Source organism: Neovison vison, chromosome 1 (genome assembly GCF_020171115.1).
Source record: "Neovison vison isolate M4711 chromosome 1, ASM_NN_V1, whole genome shotgun sequence".
Lineage (NCBI taxonomy): Eukaryota > Metazoa > Chordata > Mammalia > Carnivora > Mustelidae > Neogale > Neogale vison.
Genome location: NC_058091.1, coordinates 42,835,742 through 42,851,812, shown reverse-complemented (window position 1 = coordinate 42,851,812; position 16,071 = coordinate 42,835,742). Strand labels below are relative to the sequence as shown.

Here is a 16,071-nt window from a genome sequence, read left to right as displayed (position 1 = left end):
TGGAGGCTGGGAAGTCCAGAATCAAGGCCCCAGCAGATCCAGTGTTTAGTGAGAGCCTGCTTCCTGGCTTGTGGCTAGCTGTCTTCTCATGGTGTCCTCCCATAGCAGGGAGCAGAGGGCGAAAGCAAAGTCTGTGTCTCTTTGCTAAGGGCACCAGCTGCATCCATGAGGGCTCCATCCTCATGACCCTACTACCTGGAACTCCCCACCCCCAGACACCACCACCACACTGGGGATTAGACTCTCAATGTATGAATTTGGGGGAGCACATTCAGTCCGTAAGAAGGTCATGTTTGCATTATTTATTCTAATGACACATATAAAATAGCACAGATAAAATGTGGGTCTTCGTTACTCTCTTTGCAGTCCCATCTTCTCCCTGCCTCAGAGATAACCACTCTCCTGAGTGACGCCCTTCTGGTCCTCATTTTACTACACTTCCGTATTCATACTTAAAAGAGAAGCTTTCAACAAATGCTCTTATTTTGTATATATTCTTTTGACACATTTTCACCTCACATTATGCCTTTCTCCTCTCCCATTATGTTTTTGAGATCTATCCATATTGACACATCACCATTTTATTATCCAGAGAGACATAAAATTATAGCAGGTTTTTTTTCATAAGGAAATGGTATATGAATTGGAATTGGATTATTTGTTAAATGCCCTAAAACAGTAAGACCACATTCCCCAACTGTGTGCCAAGTCACCCTAGGGCACGGTAGCAAACTCACAGGGGTGAAGCAGGTTTTTTTTTTTTTTTAAGATTTTATTTATTTATTTGACAGAGATCACAAGTAGGCAGAAAGGCAGGCAGAGAGAGAAGTGGAAGGAGACTCCGTGCTGAGCAGAGAGCCCAATGCGGGGCTCAATCCCAGGACCCTGAGATCATGACCTGAGCCAGAGGCAGAGGCTTTAACCCACTGAGCCACCCAGATGCCCCGAAGCAGGGTATTTTGGAATTTCAAGGGAAACACAATGACATTTGTCAGCCCCACACAAGCCACTACTGTTGAGTTGTTTAGGTCTCTTAGGTGCTTGTTATGGCCTAGGTCCGGAATAGTTAACCACTTCTTTTGGCCTAGGGATGCCATGAAAAAATTACTGAGACACTAACCTCTTCAGGAACTAAGTTTAAGAACTTCTGCATTAAGAATTAAAAACCCATGGGGGCGCCTGGGTGGCTCAGTGGGTTAAAGCCTCTGCCTTGGACTCCAGTCATGATCCCAGGGTCCTGGGATCGAGCCCCGCATCGGGCTCTCTGCTCAGCGGGAGGCCTGCTTCCTCCTTCCCTCTCTCCCTCTCTCTCTCTCTCTGCCTACTTGTGATCTCTTTCTCTCTCTCTCTCTCTCTCTCTCTGTCAAAGAAAGAAAGAAAGAAAGAAAGAAAGAAAGAAAGAATGAATTAAAAACCCGTGAACCTGTGTTCTCTCTCAGGCTCCACTACCAGGGGTATAACTACAGGAGTTATAGGCAGAGTGCCTCAGAGAAAATGGCCAGCCTTGCAAACCTAAATCTACTTCCTTGGTTAAAAACAGTGAGTGATGATATGGAGCACCTAGAAGGAAGAGTTTAATGTTTTAACTCTCTGGCAAACTGCCTAAGATGAGTTTCTAAATTTCTTCAAATATATGGTTTTCACCCAAAATGCTGCTCTATGATTAAACTTAAATGTGCACTTAGCTATTTACTTGTGCCAGGAGCAGGGGAAGAGTTGAGAGAGAGCTGGGGAGGGCTTAGGGGTGTTACTGAGAGTCTACCCATGAAGATGAGAAGGAAGACCTCTGGCATGGTTTTTAATCAGTACCAAATCAACCAGCTTTTACCCACAAGTCGTATTTCTAGAGATTTAACCTATAGTTCATCCCTTTGGGGGGACCAGGAACTCAGCTTGAGGAATATTATTGAATATTTAGCCCCCATTTCATCTCAAAGGATAACACTAGGGTCCATTTTAGGAATGCTTGCATTCGTACTCCAACAGTCTCTAGGCAAGCTCTCAGGGACCCTGAACTTTTCTGCAGGGAGAGACAGGGATTGAGAAGCCGGGAAAAGTGACGCCATTCTCCTATGTGTCTCCTTATGGACACATCTACACGTATTTCCTTCCATATTCCAAGGGCCAAGCCACCTAGCTTGCTTTCCTGGCTCCAGTTTTATCTAAACTCAATTTAGTATTTGTTTCTATTTAAACATAAAAAGCCTTGGAGCACCTGGCTGGCTCAGTCGGTAGAGCATGTGGCTCTTGATCTCAGGGTTGTAAGTTTGAGCCCCACACTAGGTGTAAAGTTTACTTAAAAAAAATAATAAAACTACATAAACATAAAAAACCTTATAACAGGAAAAAGGGAGTGTCTGTTTATAGAAAGTCATGAGGAATAGTTATATAAACCTTTAAAAGGAAACATGAAAAAGTCTGGGTGTTGGGGGGAATTGCTGAACTTGAAAAGGGAAAAAAAGTAGCTTTTAGAGGAAATGGCTTTTGATTTTAACAAAATTAATACCTCATGTTGCTAAGAAATCTGAGCTGAAAATACACTGTATTTTCTTCCTAAGTGATATCTATCTCCCAAAGGACCATCTGTGGTCATTATGATGTCTCCTTGGCAGAAACTTGAGGACATTAGTGGATCAGATATCTTGAGTCTTAATAAAACACCATTAACATTTTAAAATAAATGATTATATAACCTATTCCTACTTTCTCTGTAGAGGGGACGCTTCCAAAAAATATCATCAAATATATTCTCTTTCAATTATAAATGGATTCAAATGTAATTTTTTCCCAGGATGCTAATGTCATATTTTATGACCCATTGCAAAGAAATAAATAATTCGGAGTGTTTTCTGGATTACTGGAATCTAAAAGTAAAGCTAGGCTTGAGGTCCTGTAACAGTTTTTGCAAAGCCTAAATCCATCCTAAAGGTCATCATCAGATTTATAGTCATGTTTGCCTCGTCCTTGTGTGATTGCCGTGCTTGAATAACTGTCTAGGGCAGATGGTTTGCATTTTTCCCAGAACTCTGATTTTAGATGGAAAAACATCTAGCAGTGGCATAGCGAACTTCATGTCAAAAATGCTGAGGTGAAGTCTGGTACTAAATGAGGAAAGTGATTTCATTACCTACAATGTAATGAAAACCTTAAAAATCGAATTTTTTTCCCATCTTGTGTCGAGAATTTAGGCTGGAGGTGGTAGGTTTGGTCATTCACTAAGCATTTGTGAAAAACCTATTGTATTCAGTCATTGTGCTAAGTTTGCAGGGATTACAGAGATCTATCAGAGAGTAGCAGGACATGATGGGTTGATAAACAATAATAATAACAGCGCAATGCCAGATCGAGGGAGTGCTTCAGGGAAGGCATGAACAAAGGGCTCTGGGAGTTGAGAGAGATGTAAAGGCTCATTGTGATCAGGGCTTTGAAGGACCAGTTCAGTCTCCATTGGCAGATTTGGTGAGAAGAAGGTAGGGTAATCTAAGCAGAGAGGAATTTATGAGGAAAGGCACAGTCAGGAAAATGTAAACCATGTGGTACACAGAGAGGAGCGGTCACGGGTAATCAGGGAGGCCCTCCAATTCCATGCTACAGAATTAGTTTACTTGATAGTCAGTATCATAATCATGAATATCTTCAAAATGGATCAGAGAAAGATATTCATAGTAAAATCAGAAAACAAAGAGCTAAATCAACCAAGTGATGCTCCAAACTCATGATGCAGGAAGCTCTTTTGCTCAGTCAAGAGACACTTCCAAAAAAAAAAAAAAAAAAGAGACACTTCCCTGTTTAGGGAAAAAAAAAAAAAAAATAGATGAAAGCTTTTTGCTCTCATTATGTGTTTTTTAAATTTGGAGATTGTTTTCTAGTGGGGTTTTGAGATGACCCAAGGATTAACAAAGTAATGCATGTGACAGAACTTTGTAAACAATAAAGTCCTGTATTATATGCTTATTTTCAAAATTCCAGTAGTTACCATACAGTGTTCTATTAGTTTCAGATGTGCCATATGATGATCTGTAGATCACCAGTGCTCATCTTGGCAAGCGGAATAAAGTCCTATTTCTCTCTTTCACCTCAAGTAACATGAAACAACAATTTACATGAGCAGAAGAATAATATAACATTAAGGACATGGAATAGAAGTATTTTATCGTATAAAAACTGGTGACATTATTGAGGACAAAGTAAGAGAGGAGGAGAGACAGAATGGCACACAGGGATGGAGATAGAAGGGAGCAGGAAAGACAGAAGGAGAAAGGAAGATGGGGGAGAAAGGAAGGCAGAGGGATGGAGGTAGACAGGGTCCATTGAGAGAGACACGGGATGGGTAGTAGTTAGGTGCACAGCCGGCAGGGACTTCAGAAGATCCCTCATTGTTCACTTTCCTCTGCTGACAACTTCTCTTCTTCCATCACTGGCACTCCCTCCGAGCTTCTGAGCTAAGTACTTCTTGCTCCTCTCCAAGTCAAGGAGTAAAGAGGACCTCGGGGTGCAATTAAGGTTATAGTTCACCTGATGACCAGACTCTCAATAGACTATGAACAGAATGCAGGCTTAGGAATCGCCTCCTTTTGCAAAAGGCTTTGTCAACGTACGATTTTACTGCAAAGACATTTCAGTTTTCAAAGCACCTTCATGTCTGTTTCCTGCTGTGAGCTTCCAGTTATGCACAAGGAGCATCCTTATTTTCCCTGGACAGATCGGAAGAGGAGAAATGGTCATAAGGCCTTCCTGAGTAAGTGGTATTCACCTCCCCAAAGACCATCTGTGGCCATTATGATGTCACACTGGTGGAAACTCGAGGATATGAGAGGGTCAGATGTCTGGAGAGTGAGTGGAAACTATCTCAAGTCTTGATAAAACAATCAATGATTATAGAACCTATTTCTGTTTTTTCTTTGGGGGGTATCCAGTTTATTATAGTGAAAAGGGTACTGGGTTAAGTTAGAAGATCTGAATTTTAATAATATTAATGATATTATTAGCTAATAAAAATAGCTATGTTTAGTCAACCCTTCCACCAGCCACAGCGTTAGACCCCTGGCACATGTCATTTCCTCTCCCCATCACCACGAATGTGTGAGGTCAGCATACTTTTTAGTAAGTGATGTAACTAAGGTTTGGAGAGCTTCCATGACTTGGTCAAGGGTTTTAGTTCAGGCTCTCTAGGGCCTCTTTGGTTCTCTTATTTCCTTATCTGTAAAATCGCTACAACGATTTGAAAAAGAATGAAGATAGAGCTTATGCACCAAAGACAGTAGTCTGTTACACAATGTCAGGGTTACTGAACGTCTTCTGTAAAGGACCAGATACAAAATATTTTTGACTTTTCAGGCCACACCATCTCTGCTGTGACAACTCAGGTCGGCCACTGTAGAGCGAAGTCAGCCAAGACCACAGGGACAATGAGCACTGCTGTGTTCCAGTCCCACTTTATTACGGACACGGAGAACGGACTTTCATATCACTTTCACATGTCACAAAATATTATTGTTCTTTGTGGGTTTTTTTCCCAACTACTTAAGAATATAAAAATTATTCTTAGCTTGCAAGTCATTCAAAAACATACAGGGGGATAAATTTGGCTGGCTGGCCAAATTTGCAGATCTTTACTTCATGTAAAGATATCACAGGTATTATGTCTGCAGAAGATCTTCTTGGAAAACAGGTGCATCTATAAATTAGGCGTGATGGATAACATTATTTGTAAATGACCGGAAAGAAGTATTTTTTGAGTGGAAGAAACTTTTTCATCTGTTTTCATCAATAACCGCGGACTCTACAGGGTCTTATACTTGTGACGGGTGCTATGTTAGAAGGACCTGCTGGAACACACAAGAGTCCGTATCTTAGAAGCTAAGACCAAATCGATCCCAATGGCAAGCCCAGGGGGGAAAAACACTTCTGGACAAAGAAAGCAGTGTCGCTAAGTTCAGAAAGACTTGGTTTTTAAAAATCAAAGCATTAAACAGGTATTTAATAAAATTATGGATAGCTTTTTAAACATCTACAATTATGAGTCTGGGATTCTCAAGGTCATCAGGCTCCTGGCAAGAAGGACAGATTTGGAGGCAGCCTCAGTAGAAATGATTGTGAATGTCCCATCCTTGATTTTATCTCCCCATGTCGTCTTCTGGGCCATCTCCCAGTCATTAGCACCTCAAATTGCAGTATCTAGAAACAATGTCCACCACCACCCCCAATCCATGCACATGGGAAAACTCATGTGCACAGGCAAGTGCTGTTTTCTCAGATGTATTCCTGGCTGGAGGGCATATATTACTGTTGCTTTCTTTAATCTCTCAAGCGTTCTGTTGGGAGACTTCTCTTCACTGTTTGATACCCTGAAGAAAAGAGTTGGTTTGTGGCCCCCTACAACTGTACTTATAAATATCTTATACAGACATTAGATTTAGGATGTCCTGTTGAGGTTTAAGAACAGGTCTGAAAAATAAATAGATAAAAATTTAAAAATTAAAAGGGAGCCTGGGTGGCTCAGTTGTTAAGTGTCTGCCTTTGGCTCAGGTCATGGTCCCAGGGTCCTAGGATTGAGCCCCATGTGGGGCTCCCTGCTCAGCAGAGAGCCTGCTTCTCCATCTCCCACTCCCCCGTTTGTGTTCCCTCTCTCGCTGTCTCTTTGTTAAATAAATAAATAAAATGTTTAAAAAAATTTTTTAATTAAAAATTAAAATTAAAACACAGGTCTCATTCCTAGAGGGAGTGGCTAGACAGAAATCATCTCCCCAAGAGAGCGCTCAATGCCAGTGTCCATCATCTGTGGAAGAAACAGGAATCTGAGTTCTGTGTCGCCCCATGGAAAAGTCTGACTTGTCCTGGACCCAGCCCTCTAAGGGCCTGACTTAGAGGAGAGGTGCCAGGTGAGTGCTTCTGTGGGGTAAACACAAGAACAGAGCCTCAGCCAGAAGGCAGGTCAAGAACCCATTTTGTTTAAGCCTTGGAGAGCTGGACACATCTTGTAAGCACATTATGGTCTTTGCTCTGCTCTTTCTTTCTTTGTTTTATTACTCTGGGCTTTAGTAAATTCTAACCAAAATGTTCCAACCTTGGTTTAGGATCACTGTGAGTTTTAAAAGGAAACGTGTAGGGGGGGTGGGGACAAAAAAAAAATAAAAATAAAAATAAAAGGAAACGTGTAGAAGCAAGGTGTTGAAAGGAGAGCAGTGCCCCCCTGAGGCCAGCTCAGGCTGGCCGCAGTAACCAGTGATCCCCTCGGGAATGTGCAATGCCTATGTGGAGAGCCTCCTTCCTGCACCGTTCCTGCATACCGGGAGTTGGGATTCTATGGGGAAGTCCATCTTCCTCATTGGATAGTCTTCAGTATTTCTAAACTCCTTTGCAGATGAGCATTCTTCCATAGTAAATGCGAGATGATAGGGTGGGGAGTAGGCAATGGGCTGGCTTAGTGACCTCAACCAAGTTACTTGACCTCTCTGTGCTTCAGCTTCCTCAGTAATCAAATCTATATAACTCTACCACTCTGAAATGACATATACAGAGGTGAAATAGGTTAATATATAAACATACCTGCCACAGCACCGGGCTTATAGCTCATTCTCGGTACAAGTTTCTGTTGTTACTATAGTATCTTGCCAGACTAGTTTTTTGATCAGCATGACTAATGGAACAAAATGGTCTTCTTTCCTGGATCTTCTGACTTCCTGTAAAATTAGTAAACTGTAGTAAAACTCTGGACATCAGCCCGTAAGATCCCAGCGCTAGGTTAGGCACTGTGAGAATTCCCAAACCATTTTACATGGTTCTTGTCCTCTGGGTGCTTACAAACACATCCGAAAAGCTGATGTGGGTTTAATGGTGGCCACACTGTAATAGACTTGATGATGTTGGGCAAAATTTTTTTAGCCTTACTAGACCTCAATTTCTTCTTTTGCAAAATGGAGATTGTAATAGTAACCACCTCTTAGGGTTATTATAAGAACTAAGTAAAATAAAGAACAGTGCAAACATGTGGTAACTGCTGGCTGTTAGCGTATGTTATCGTAAGGCAGTGTGTGGATGATGAAGTGTGGACAGGAGTGGGGACCTGGAGACAGAGCAGAGGTCCCAGGAGAGGCCACCATGTGCTGGAACAATAACAGAGCCTTCATGAAAGAAGTAAGACAGGAGCTAAGGTTGTCGGTTGGGTAGGGTGGGGACAAAGATAAGTCCAGGAAGGAATAGTATTACTAAAAACACTAAGAAGGAAATTGGCAGGGACATTTGTTATTACAGACTACCTTATTAATTTCAGCATGACAGAACCCTTTTGAGAATTACAATGTGTCCTAAAAGGATTTAAGCACTTACTGAATATTTTCGGACTTGCAAAAGAGACAGGGGACTGTGAGTGACTTCTCCCTGACAGTGATCTCATGTCAGTTTCTTGAATTCTACAGAATTCAAGCTAGCAGGGAGCTAGCTTACCCGGTTACGTAGCTGGAGGGGGAAATGGAAGAATTTGTATCTGAAGGACCCTATTCTGACAGCAGATGTCTCCCTTACATACAGGTAAGGAAAGAAGCACTGTTGTCGGAGTCATTTCAATCCTTCTTGTGGCTGCCACATATCGCGTATCATGGGGGCTAAGCTGGGAAATAATCCTTTGCATTGATTTTAATGCAGCAGAGGAGCCTCCTTCTTAGGATCTATGCTCACCTCTGAGGGTCACACCCTGGTTATTGTTCTTTCTGGGAATGAGAGTCACACACTTGGCAGGACTTATTCCCTTAATTCCCTCAGAGAGGTTGCTGTTCAGCCTTAACAGTGCCTCACTTATACACGCTGCAGACAGCACAAATTGGGGCTTCCAACCATTCCAACATGGGAGTACGGTTTTAGTGACAGCACTGGTCAGACATCAGGAAGCTTTCATTTCACTCTTTTTTGATATTTAGACTCCACAGACTTCAGCTGCATCTCACTCTGTAGCAGAAGTAATAGGACTAGTCTCTTTTTCCGCCCAGTGGACCTCCTGAAATCCATGCTTGGTAAACTCCGCTCCAACCTGGTCAGCTTGGCACATTTTCCCTGTACCATTTCTCTGCATCAGTCTGACCTTTGCTAGTGTCCTCTGCTCGGGGTACTGCTGGAGAAGGTATGCAAACGGAGCACATGTTGGTCTGGTCGTTGCAGATTTAAAGTTAACAGGATTAGTGTTGGGAGATTACCTAGGACTTCTCTGCTTCCAACTCCTCCTTTTATGGTTTTCTAAAACACGGAAACAAGAAAGGTTACCTGGTCTTTCAATTCCACCTTTGCCTCCGTAGGCCAGCTTAAGTCTCCCTTTCTGGCACATGCACTGTTGACTATCTTATTTATTCCGATGGCTGCACCCAGAATGTTCTGTGTAAGGTAGGCCGGGGAAGCAACACACTGGAAGGAGCTGAGGGCTTGTCTTGAAGCTGTATCCACATAGCACACTACTCTGTCTACTTAGATGTATTTTGGGGGGGAAGTAAGGTGAATCTAGTGCTATTGTCCCCAAGCCAGTCCTTGGTTCCACTACCGTGCTGTGCTGCTCGGCCTTCCTGCCCAACATGATAATTGTGAAGTTTGTTTCGATGAGAAGATGGAGAGAGTGAGGCTGGAGTGTCGGGAAGCAGGCGTGTCCTCACCACGGCATGCTCTGTTCTCACCCTTCCAGCCTTTTCAGTCCTTAGCCTTTATGGAATCATAAAACTCTTTGAAGATCTGGTATAACCGTTACCCTCTCTCAAAAAAAAAAAATGCCCATGGGCACAACACTTTGAAGATAGTATCAGGTTCACACAGCCTTAGAAGCTCCCTATGTGCCTCTGATTAAAACTCTGTCTTAGAAAAAGAGATACTTCTCCTCAAAAACACCCACCACACTACCTGCTATATCACATTCTTTCTCTTTATGAGTTTTTTCCCTACAATAACTGTTTAGCACTTCCTCTTTTCTTTTTTTTTAAAGATTTATTTATTTGAGAGAATGCACAAGTGAGCATGTGCATATGAGGGGAGGGATGGAGAGAGAGAATCCTCAAGCAGACTCCCCACTGAGTGCAGAGCCCGAAGTGGGGCTCTACCCCACGACCCTGATATCATGATCTGAGCCAAAAGCAAGAGTGAGATGCTTAACCAACTGAGCTACCCAGACACCCCACTGTTCACACTTCTTAACTTCTACAGCCTTGTTCCACAATCTCTCCCAAGGGGTTTCTGTACGTTAAATAATTTAATCATCACAAGAAACATACAGTGGGTAGGCATTATTGCCCAGATTAGAAAAGTAAGACTCGTGGAGTTTAAGTAACTTTTCCAAGATCACACAGCTGTTCATGTCCAAAGCCTCAATCAATTTATTCAGTCAATTTATATGTTTCTTTTTGGAAATACTCAATGAGTGTAGGTTTAGAAGAGCAGATGTTATCTGAAAAGGCTGTGTATTGATTTCCTTAGGGGTAGAGTAACAACTTAACATGAATGAAGTGACTTAAAACAATAGAAATTGATTCTCTCACAGCTAAAAAACTTATCAGGCCACATTCCCTCTGGACGCTTTGGGGAAAATCTGTTCCTTGCCTGTTCCAGCTTCTGGAGGTCATTGGCATCCATTGGCTTGTAGCTACCTCTCCCTCTTCACAGTTGTCTTCTGTGTGTGTCTGTTATCTTCCTTTGCCTCTCTCTCTTATAAGGACGCTTGGAATGGTGTTTAGGGTCCATCTGGATAATCCAGGGTAATCTCCTCATCTGAAGATCCTTAACTTCATTACACCTGCAAAGACTCTTTCCAGATAAGATAACATTGATAGGTCCTAGAGATAAAGGGCCAAGGCTGGATGATAACATACGTAAACAATTTTTAAGCGGATGAGTGACAACACCTCAAGAATACTGATGATAGATTAATGTCAGCTTTGAGAGAGGTTTCTGAAGCAGTGCTTCTGAACTGTGGCTGCACACTTTAACACCTGGGCATCTTGGAGAAGTATCAATGCCCAGACCCTACACCAGTCCAACTGATTCAGAATCTCTGGGAGAGGGGCTTGAGCACCAGTACTTTTCCAATGGTCCTCAAATTAACAAAAGATATACCACACGTATACACAGGAAACGACAAAATATTATTGAGAGCAATTAAAGAACTAAGAAAATAGAAAAATACACCATGTTCATGGATTGAAAGACCCACTATTACAAAGATGTTAAAAATTAATCTATAGACTCTAATTGATCTGTAGACACCAACAAAAATCGGAAAAATACTTTTGTGAAAATCAAAATGATTTTAAGTTTTATATGGAAGGACTTATTTTTACCACATTAAAAACTTGGATTTACTAATGATAAGAAAATTGTGGTCTATCCATACAATGAAATACTAGTCAGTAATTAATGGGAATGAACCATTGATATGCACAACATGGATGAATCACAAAACAGTTATGCGATCCAAAAGAAGCGAGACAAGCAAACAATACATGTTGTCTAATTCCCTTCATATAAAAATCTAGAAAATGCAAACTAATCTGTTGAGACAAAAAGCAGATGAGTGGGTTGCCTAAGACAGGAGCATAAGGGAGGAATTATGAGAAGAGACTATCCTGGGATGGTAGGGGTCATTATCTTGATTGTGTTCATATGCAGTTATATGCAGTTTATTATACAAGAAGTCTTCAGCAATTCTAATACTGATTAAAAAAAATCGTAAGTATCAATAAATTATGACAACATTTTTGGTATTTTAAGTCATGTTTCTTATTCAGTCATCAACATAGCTAATCTCTTTTTTAAAGTGTCTAATATACAAGTGTATCATGACCCATCATAGTCAAAGATGGAATTTGTGGGCGCCTGGGTGGCTCAGTGGGTTAAGCCGCTGCCTTCGGCTCAGGTCATGATCTCAGGGTCCTGGGATCGAGTCCCGCATCGGGCTCTCTGCTCAGCAGGGAGCCTGCTTCCCTCTCTCTCTCTCTCTGCCTGCCTCTCCATCTACTTGTGATTTCTCTCTGTCAAATAAATAAATAAAATCTTTAAAAAAAAAAAAGATGGAATTTGTATATGGTGCTGAAAAAATGGGCAATTCCTTGCCAGACATGGTATTTCTTTCACATTAATTTTTTTTTCAAAGTGTGTGTCTCTGGACCACTTGAACTAGAATAACCTGGAATATTTGTTAAAATGTGGAATTTAAGAAACAAAACAGGATCATAGGGGAGGAGAGAAAAAAATAAAACAAGACAAAACCAGAGAGGGGGACAAATCATAAGAGACTCTCAATAATGGGAAACAAACTGAGGGTTACTGAAGGGGCAGGGGGGTGGAGGGATGGGGTAACTAGGTGATGGACACTAAGGAGGACATGTGATGTAAAGAACACTGGGTATTATATAAGACTGATGAATCACAGACCTGTACATCTGAAACCAATAATACATTATGTGTTAATTAATTGAATTTAGATTTTAAAGTGTTAAAAAATTAAAATGTATTTAAGAACACAATTTTGTTAATAACAATGCATTGCAAATATTTTCTACAAAACTAAGTAGTTTTATTACTTTCCAAAAAAAAAAAAAGCAAATCCCCATTAAGGAATAGCAGGGAACTTTCTTAAGCCCTTCCCCTCCCCCCCAGAAAAGGTATTTATTTTCAGGAAGTACTATTATTAATGTCATAATAAAGCATTTCTCTGAAAATAATGGAGCTCGCTATTACCGTTACTACTATTCAACATCTAACCAGAAGTCCAAATTTGCATAGCAAGAGATGAAAAGACATGAAAAGTAAATGGACCAACTGACAGTCACTGACTTTTGGACTTGCTACAGGGCTACTGCAGACAAGATAGTGTGGTACTGGTCACAGAATAAACAAGCAGAGCAGTGGAATAGAACAGAGAGACCACACAGTTACAGGAAACTGATCTTTGACCAAAGGAGCCAAGGCAATTCGAAGGAGAAAGGATAATATTTTCAAAAAATATTCTGGGATTCTGATGGATTCCTGTCTTACGTTGAGGTCTTTTATCCATTTTGAGTTTATCTTTGTGTACGGTGTAAGAGAATGGTCAAGTTTCATTCTTCTACATATAGCTGTCCAGTTTTCCCAGTACCATTTATTGAAGAGACTGTCTTTTTTCCACTGTATATTTTCTCCTGTTTTGTCGAAGATTAATTGACCATAGAGTTGAGGGTCCATATCTGGGCTCTCTACTCTTTTCCACTGGTCTATGTGTCTGTTTTTATGCCAATACCATACTGTCTCGGTGATCACAGCTTTGTAATAAAGCTTGAAATCAGGTAATGTAATGCCCCCAGTTTTATTTTTGTTTTTCAACATTTCCTTAGCTATTCGGGGTCGCTTCTGATTCCATACAAATTTTTGGATTATTTGCTCCATTTCTTTGAAGAATACCAGTGGAATTTTATTGGAATGGCATTAAAAGACCTCAACATGAGACAGGAATCCATCAGAATCCTAGAGGAGAACATAGGCAGTAATCTCTTCGATATCAGCCACAGCAACTTCTTTCAAGATAAGTCTCCAGGCGCCTGGGTGGCTCAGTGGGTTAAGCCGCTGCCTTCGGCTCAGGTCATGATCCCAGGGTCCTGGGATCGAGTCCCGCATCGGGCTCCCTGCTCAGCGGGGAGCCTGCTTCCTCCTCTCTATGCCTGCCTCTCTGCCTACTTGTGATCTCTCTCTCTGTCAAATAAATAAATAAAAAATATTAAAAAAAAAAAAAAGATAAGTCTCCAAAGGCAAAGGAAACAAAAGCAAAAATAAATTTTTGGGACTTCATCAAAATCAAAAGCTTCTGCACAGCAAAGGAAACAGTCAAAAAAAAAACAAAGAGGCAGGCAACCCACGGAATGGGAGAAGATATTTGCAAATGACAGTACAGACAAAAGGTTGATATCCAGGATCTATAATGAACTCCTCAAACTCAACACACACAAAACAGACAATCATACCAAAAAATTGGCAGAAGATATGAACAGACACTTCTCCAATGAAGACATACAAATGGCTATCATACACATGAAAAAATGTTCATCATCACTAGCCATCAGGGAGATTCAAATTAAAACTACATTGAGATATCACCTTACACCAGTTAGAATGGCCAAAATTAACAAGACAGGAAACGACATGTGTTGGAGGGGTTTTGGAGAAAGAGGAACCCTCTTACACTATTGGTGGGAATGCAAGTTGGTGCAACCTCTTTGGAGAACAGTGTGGAGATTCCTCAAGAAATTAAAAATAGAACTTCCCTATGACCCTGCAATTGAACTCCTAGGTATTTACCCCAAAGATACAGATGTCGTGAAAAGAAGGGCCATCTGTACCCCAATGTTTATAGCAGCAATGGCCACAGTCACCAAACTGTGGAAAGAGCCAAGATGCCCTTCAATGGATGAATGGATAAATATATATAGATATATATATATACACAATATATTCATATATATATACAATATAAAAAAATATAAAAAAACCTAAGTGCCCTTGATTTGGCGATAACTTTTTTTTTTTTAATTTAACTTTGTCTTTCACGTAGACGCCACTCCCAATGTGGGGCTTAAACTCATGAACCCGAGATTGGGAGAGTCGCACGCTCTACTGACTGACCAGCCAGGTGCTCTGTGTTTGGCAATAGCTTTTTAAATAAAGCACCAAAAGCACAACCATGAAAGAAAAATATTGGTTAAGTTGGACTTCATTAAAATTAAAAACTCTGTTCTCAAAAGAGCTGCTTAAGAGAATGAAAAGACAAACAAGAGACCGGAAGAATCTTGGCAAAACACATATCTGATAAGGGACTATTTCTCAAAATAACCAAAGAACTCTTGAAACCCAACAGCAAGAAAACAAACAACTTGATTTTTTAAATGGGCAAAAAATACAAACAGACTCCTCACCAAAACAGATACACAGATAACAACCAGCATTTGAAAAGATGTTTAACATCACATGTCGTTAGGGAGTTGCAAAATTAAAGCAATGAGATACTACTACACACCTATTAGAATGGCAAAGATCCAAAATACTGACAATATCAAATGCAGATAAGGGTTTGAAGCACATGGAACTCTCACTGTTGCTGGAGAGAATGCAAAATGAGGTAGCCACCTTGGAAGATAGTTGAACAGTGTTTTAGAAAGTTAAACCTACTCTTATAATATGACTCGGTAATTGCACTCTTTAGTATTTATCCGTAGGAGTGGGAAACTTATGTGCACACAAAAACCTGCACCCTGTGTTTATAGCAGCTTTAGTCACAATTGCCAAAACATGGAAGCAACAAAGATGTCCTTCAATGGATGAAAAAATAAACTGTGACACATCCAAGCAATGAAATTTTATTCAATACTAAAAAGAAATCAAGCTATCAAACCAGGAAAAGACATGGGGGAAACTCAAATGCATATTGTTAAATGAAAGAAGCCTGTCTGAAAAAACCTGCATTCTTGTAAAGCTAATACTAGGGAGACAGAAAAAGGTCAGTGGTTGCTAAGGGTTGGGGGGGAGGAGGAAGGAACTGGGGAAGGAGGAGGAGAAGTATGTATAGGTGGAACACTTGGGAGTTTAAGAGCAGTCAAACTATTCTATATGATACTGTAATGGTGGATACCTATCATTATATATTTGTCAAAAACAGAATATACTACACAATAAACCCTAATATAAACTATGGACTTTAATTAATAATATTGTATCATGTGGACTCATCAGGTGTAACAAATGTACCACACTAATGCAAGGGTAGAAGAAACTGGGGAGAAGGGTAAGAGGATAAATGAGAACTCTGTGCTAAATTTTTCTGTAAACCTAATACTGTTCTTTTCAAAAGATCTACCTTCCTGGGGCACCGTGGTGGCTCAGTTGGTTAAGTGTTTGCCTTCAGTTTAGGTCATGATCCATAGGTCTTGGGATCAAGTCCCGACTCAGTCTCCATGCTCAGTAGGGGAGGCTGACTTTTCTTCTCCATCTGCCTCTCCCCCACCTCATTCTCTCTCTCACTGTTTCTCAAATATATAAATAAAATCTTTAAAACAAATGTAAATAGACTCTTGTGGTTGG

The 16,071-nt window shown here is 40.7% G+C and overlaps 1 protein-coding gene across 3 annotated transcripts in view; it reads left to right on the top strand.

Moving 5' to 3' along the window:
* Positions 1-6,817: 6,817 nt before the first annotated feature.
* CFAP206 (cilia and flagella associated protein 206) overlaps positions 6,818-16,071 on the top strand; it is a 57,205-nt gene continuing 47,951 nt past the window's right edge. For all 3 annotated transcript variants that reach the window (XM_044246028.1, XM_044246019.1, XM_044246010.1), the window contains exons 1-2: positions 6,818-6,881; positions 8,418-8,529. In XM_044246028.1, the coding sequence (XP_044101963.1) occupies positions 8,470-8,529 (60 nt within the window). In that variant the 5' untranslated portion in view covers positions 6,818-6,881; positions 8,418-8,469. The remainder of the gene's footprint in view (positions 6,882-8,417; positions 8,530-16,071) is intronic.